Consider the following 6,721-nt stretch of genomic DNA (forward strand, 5'->3'; position numbering starts at 1 on the left):
AAATAGAGTAATAAAAAAAAAGCCCAAAAATAAAAGACTTTCAGAGGAAAAAAAAATAGTTGTAAATGGAGATACAAATACCGTAACAAAGTTTCAATCATAAAAAGTTACATACGAGTTTAATTTTTTTTCTTACTCAGTGGGGGCCTGTGCCCACACTGGTCCCTCTGTTAATTTAGAGGAAAAAAAAGTGTAGTCCACAATGGCCAGCTAAGTAATAATTATTGTAATTCGTGATAATAAAATATTAAATATTACTAATAACAATCATTATTTTATTAGTTTTCAACTTGTAAATATTGTCATATAAAGATTATGTGGAGCACTTTATGCATTATCTGCCTATGCTACTTTGCATAGAACCATATTACAACTTCATAGAGTTGCGTTAACCAGCTAAGTCACCCAAAAAAAGCTTACTTCCAAGTGGTTTAATAAATAATTAAAGAATTCTAAGTTTAAAGTCTCATGAAAAGTGTTTGAGACTAAATTCTAAGTTACTAGTTCGATACGCGTGTTTCATCTTTTATATAATTATATTTTATGTGAACATTCATAATGTGTAAATTTTCTTTGGTCTTTAAAGTAAGGAGTTGTAATGGATTGTTGCTCTATTTACGTTTTTATTCAAAAATAAATAAATCAATAAATTAGTATGTGATCATATAATTAGTGAAAAACTTAGCAATAAACTGATAACCATCATCTTCTACATCATATTCACTAGAGTCGGTAATATGGGTCACAACACGACAACACAACCCAAAAACGACATGAATTTCGCGGGTTAAGGTTGAAAAAAAAGATGTTCATGTTAGAATTGAGTCAACCTGAAATTGACACGAAAAACACGGGTTAATTTCGGGTTGGACCTGCCTAATCCGAACACGACATGAAACTCGTAAAAATAAAAAATACATATATTTTTCATTATATATTTTTTTATTTTATTATGAACTTGTGATATTATGATAGTTATACTTAAAATCTTATACTATTATTTGCTTAATTTCAATGGATGTTATTGTATTTTAGTGTGTTACGAATTTTAAGTTATTTTTAATATGTAAAAAATTAAATAAAAGTATACAATTTTCGTGTTCACAGGTCAATTTCGTGTCACGGGTCATTTTCGTGTCGTGTCGTGTCGTGTTGTGTCAACCTGTAAAGTGATCGTGTCGTGTTCATGTTGCGATTTTTAAAAAATTTCGTACCATGGGTCGTGTTCGAGTTAATAATAAATTTAAAAAAATAATTAAAATATGATACGAACACGACACGTGACACAATAAAAAGAAAAGAAAAAGAAAAAAAAGAGTGAGAAAAAGGGGTGCTTTGAGAGGAAGGAAGTAGGGGTGGTGACACGGAGAAGAAGGAAGAGAAAAAAGTATTGTGGGGGGTCCAAACAATAGCACTATCTTTTTAAGCAATGTGGGGGAATCCAACTCCTCCCTAAAGTTCTACACACACCCACACACAACTTGTGGCTCACAATATTTCCCTCCTTGATGACGTGGCACCCCACCTAAATATATTAATTAAAAACAAAAAAAAACTAAAATTAAAATAAGAAAAAGACCCCTTCATTTACTAGTATGCTACGACTACTACTACGAGTACGCACTACAACAACAACAACCAGATTCTCTTCCCTCTGTTTTCTCTCCTCCTCTTCAAACCCGGAAAAAAAATTAATTAGTTAAAAACAAGAAGAAAAATTTAGAAATCCTTTTGAATCTATGTAAGAATTCAGATATTTACACACACACACATATAGGGAGAGAGAATTTAGGGAATTTTAGCGTAGAGAATGTCGGAGTTTAAAGACTCGGCAATAAAGCTCTTTGGAAAAACGATTCCTCTGTTGCTGAATCAGGAGGTCTCGTGCAATGATGAACCGTCCATGGCGACTTCCGTCGTTGATTCCGACGCCGGAACTGTCGGCACCGGCGAGAGTTTCTCTGATCAGAAGCTTCTTCGTGTTTCGTCTCCGAATAAAGAGAGCTCCAGTGAAGAAGAAGGCGACGGGGACAAGGTACGTCTGAAAAATGAGCTTTTGAAAGTCTATTATCTTCTTTGAATTCGTTAGTTTTATGAAAACTCTCGTCTTTAATGGCGTCGGTTTTAAATTTTCTGAAGACTTCTGTGATTTTACAAAAAGAGGTTACGTAGATTATTTTGGCTCTGCATTTTGGATCACTAGTGTTTCAATTTTGCAAGAAATTCGAGATTCAAAATGAGTATGGCGGAGATATTTTTCATTTATTAAATTAAGTACTTGATTTTCTCGTTGTTTAAGAAGATTATGTCTTAATCTCGTTTCCAGTTCTTTAAAATCCTCTTTTAATTTTTTCTATCATGCTATCTATTTTTGAAATTGTGTTTAATCTCTTGCTAAAACTAATCAAATTTATAATCATAGCTCGTTAATCATTTTTAATTTTGCCTAATTAGCTTACTCTGTAGCAGATATCATAGGTGATATCTCCCTGTATTTCTTTTCCAGAAGAATTGGTCCAGGCACTTTTAATGAGATTAGATGCTTTTTGGTCAGATTGAACAGTTATATTCCAAAATGGGTTCTTAATTATTCTGATGCGATAAAAACTTTCCATTAAAGCTTCGAGAATTTTATCTTTGTGTTCTTAAACACTTTTGGAGATTCCCTCGTGGGAAATGGATGAATTATCTTAATAGAAGTAAAGAAACCTTTTCCCATTAAGGAACTATTAACCAATACAAAAATCAGTCTTTAATGGTTAAAATTGTATCCACCAAGCTAATTTTGTCCATTAAATCAGTTTTTTATTTATTTTTTTCTTTTATTCTCTTGGTTTTTTCCTTCTGTATCTCAGATCTTATACTTTTTTTTTTTTTTTTTTTTTTTTTTTTTCTTGGTTTTTTCCTTTTGTTTTTCAGATCTTTTTCTTTTTTTTTTTTTTTTTTTTTTTTGTTTTTTTCCTTTTGTTTTCAAATTTTTTTTTTTTTTTTTTTTTTTTTCTTGGTTTTTTCCTTTTGTTTTTCAGATTTTTTTTTTTTTTTTTTTTTTTTTTTTTTTTTGCAATATATGTACCATTTTTTTTCTCATTGAAACTTTCTTTTTTGTTTAAAACTATTAGGAAACTTCATCAGGAAAAGAAAACTCAGAGAAAGATAATGTCTCAGATCAAAGTGCAGAAGACACTAAAGATCCTACAACATCAGTTGTCATTAGCGAGAATCACAAATCTCCCTTAGTTGAACGAGAAACTTCATCTTTGAAATCCTCAAAGAGCGCAGAGCAAAGCGAAATCAGTAACCCGCAGGAAAAGACTTTGAGAAAACCTGATAAGATACTTCCATGTCCGCGATGTAATAGCATGGACACCAAGTTCTGTTACTATAACAATTACAATGTCAACCAGCCCCGCCATTTCTGCAAGAACTGCCAGAGATATTGGACCGCAGGAGGAACCATGAGGAATGTGCCTGTGGGAGCTGGCCGCCGCAAGAACAAGAACTCTTCAGCTTCACACTATCGCCATTTAGTGATTTCCGACGCTCTCGAGAAAGCTCAAGTTAATGCTGCAAATGGAGTTCACAACCCCACATTGGGAAGCAATGGCACTGTCCTTACATTTGGTACAGATTCGCCTCTCTGTGAATCCATGGCTTCTGCGCTGAACCTCGTGGAGAGAACAAAAAACTCTGCACCAAATGGTTTTCATAATCCTGAAAATAGAGTTATTGTTTCTATTGGAGTGGGAGACAATGCGGATAACCAGTCTTGTGGCTCTTCCATAACAGCTTCCACTTCATCAGATAAGGGAGGAAAACCGGTGATCAAGGACTATCAAGGCTTTCCTTCTCAAGTACCATGCTTTCCAGGGCCTCCTTGGCCATATCCATGGAATTCAGCTCAGTGGACATCTGCGTTGCCGCCTCCTGCTTTCTGCCATTCGGGTTTTCCAGTCTCATTCTATCCGCCGCCTCCATATTGGGGATCTACTGTGCCAGGATCCTGGAATGTACCGTGTTTCTCGCCAGCATCTTCCACAACTAATCTGTCTACCTCAGCACTTGGGAAACATCCTAGGGACGGGGAAATTCTAAATCCCACAAGCTCACATAAGGAAAATTCTGATAAGGAGAACAGCACTAGTTCAGAAAGATGTGTTTTGATTCCAAAAACATTGAGGATTGATGATCCCACTGAAGCTGCAAGGAGCTCCATATGGACGACACTCGGGATCAAGAATGAAACACTCAGTTCTGTCAGTGGGGGAGGTCTTTATAAGGCGTTTCAATCAAAGGGAGATCGCAAAACTCACGTAGTCGAAACGTCTCCGGTGTTGCAAGCCAATCCTGCAGCCTTGTCCAGATCACTCACCTTTCTGGAGAGCATATAATCACTGCCGAATCCAAGTTCGACGTGATTGAAGGATTAAGCCTCACTATTTCTCTTGTTGACATAGTAGCTAGGATAGCTTTTTTCCCCCATAAGGCCACGTTATTGTCTTATTGATCAACCTCAGTGGATGAGAAACCAGTTTAGAAGCAATGCAATATCTCCTCGAAAACACGCGCTGGAGAAGTTTTCAACCTTGTAGGCAATCAGGAGCCTTTTCTCTGTATCTTATATAGATGTTTCTTTTTCTTTCTTATGCTTCTTTCCCTCACCTTGTAACCATATGAACAGGTGTTTTTTCTTTCACCTCAGAAGGTTCCTCGTGTAAGTCTTCCTGTACATAAACTATAGACATTATTATTGTGGAATATATAATAGATAATAAAGTGAGATGTTTGTCCGGAACATAATTTTGGGAAATTGTTAAAATAGAACTTTCAACTCTCCCAAAATGCTCTTGTTATGGTAATGTCTCTTTTAATGTGATGAAATTGAACATTTTCCAAAATGCTTCAAATGTCACTCAGAACTATGTACTGAATGGATATTTAATTTGGTCAAAAGAACAAAAGGAGCAAAACTAGGGTTATGCTTTTTGAGTTGTCAAGTGGGACCCCAATTAAAGGACAAAATCATGGCCGTTTGATGGAGAAGTTGGTACAATGTGGGACAAAAGGATTGCAGCATGTTCTTGCCATGCTCAACAACGGTACGTTTCTGACATTATATAACTGACAAGGTTACGGTTAAGCAGATTTGCCTGTGGTGTAAAAAAGTAAATTTGTGACAGTTAGTTTATGATTAGAAAACCAGTGTGGAAATAGAAATCTCCTTGCAGTCTGGCGTAAATCCAGAGATATAAAATAAAATAAAAAAAGTTAGCCTTGGCCGGCCCTCATTTGTGTGTGGATAGACATTGAATTGTTATGTCGCATGAGGCCAAGCATCTTTCTCTTTCAAGCGCAAAAGAATCCAAACTGCCAATATCAAAAGGTGGGGGAAAAAAAAAAAAAAAAGGTTATAAGAACAGAATTAAGTTGTTGGCTTCTCCTTTCCTTTTTCTTCTTTTCCATTTTTTCTTTTCTTTTCCCCCCTCCGTTTCCTGATTCCTCTTCCCTTTTGTTGGATATTCTTTCATTTGAGTGTTATTTCCTCAGTTGCCCTTCAACGTGACCTTTCCTTTGTTTTCTCCATTTTGCTCTATATACTACCAATACGTACATGATATATGAATAAAAAAATACATAGATATACCATATACATAATCTGAAAAAATTACTCAACTTACTCTGGTATGAATCTTAATTTTTACCATTTTATTTTAATTAATATACTTTTTAACTAATATAATTATTTAATCAAAAATAATATTAATTAATAGTAAAAAAAAAAAATTCAGACTCATACACTCTAGAGTATTTATCTCATTTCTCATGTACATATATATATACATATATATATATATATATTAATGCTTATACAAAGTTAGATACGCGCACACGTGAGAAATACATGTATATATTAATATTAATATAAAAGATCAGATGCGATATGTGTGCATGTAATCTACAGCCAGATATATTGTTTGTTGTTGGTATGAGTTGTTATAGGACCCAATACATGTGCAACTCCATCAAAGATTTATTACCCCTTTGATGACCATTTTGGTTTTCTTTTTCTTTTTTTTCTTTTTGTTCTTTTGCTTCACTAAAAAGGCAACACTGTTTTCTTCTATTTCCCTTTCAAAAAACATCCCCAATTTGAGCATCATCAATTCCCAAGTATATGTGACGAGAGCACAGGAGGCATATTCCAAGAACACAACAATTCAAGCAAGAATCTCCCCACCAATTTAATGACGTGTTGAAGTTTTAAGAAACAAATGTCAATTTTAGTTTAAAGTAGCTTCACGTGAGTGGTAGTCCCCCTTCTAAAGATCTTGTGGTTCTCCTCATTTTGCATATTCTGTTAAGTCATTATAGTGGCTGCCCTTTGTTGCATGTTACATCAAACTCTAAATTGCACTTTTTTTTGTCTCTAATAAATCTCATTAGGATTTTATTTTATTTTTAAAAAAAAAAAGTCACAAAAAGGGAGGCAGATATTTTGTTGGTGTTCTAATAAAGTATAAGAGAGAACCCAACTAATTCAGCTTTTGATTATTATCTAGATCCAACCTATTGAGTTCTGTGTATATCTTATTTTAGTGGGTAATCTTCGTAAATACTTTTTGAAAATGTATGGATCATAATTTTTATCTTTTATTTTTTCTTCATAATTTTTTTAGTCAAATAATTATACTAATAAGAGGATATTTATCAAAATTAAAGAGTA

At 34.1% G+C, this 6,721-nt stretch overlaps 1 protein-coding gene across 1 annotated transcript; it reads left to right on the forward strand.

Moving 5' to 3' along the window:
- Positions 1 to 1,582: 1,582 nt before the first annotated feature.
- LOC21398751 (cyclic dof factor 2) lies at positions 1,583 to 4,786 on the forward strand. The gene is made up of 2 exons (XM_010110377.2): positions 1,583 to 2,035; positions 3,120 to 4,786. The coding sequence occupies exons 1-2, from the start codon at positions 1,811 to 1,813 to the stop codon at positions 4,386 to 4,388; spliced, it is 1,494 nt and encodes a 497-aa protein (XP_010108679.1). The 5' UTR covers positions 1,583 to 1,810; the 3' UTR covers positions 4,389 to 4,786.
- The last annotated feature ends 1,935 nt before the right edge of the window (positions 4,787 to 6,721 follow it).

This window comes from Morus notabilis, unplaced genomic scaffold, assembly GCF_000414095.1.
Source record: "Morus notabilis unplaced genomic scaffold, ASM41409v2 Scaffold503, whole genome shotgun sequence".
Classification (NCBI taxonomy): domain Eukaryota; kingdom Viridiplantae; phylum Streptophyta; class Magnoliopsida; order Rosales; family Moraceae; genus Morus; species Morus notabilis.

Coding starts and splice junctions, on each gene's coding strand:
- LOC21398751 (XM_010110377.2), top strand. CDS start 1,811: ATGTCGGAGTTTAAAGACTCGGCAATAAAGCTCTTTGGAAAAACGATT. Junction 2,036..3,119: donor AAGAAGGCGACGGGGACAAG/GTACGTCTGAAA, acceptor TAAAACTATTAG/GAAACTTCATCAGGAAAAGA.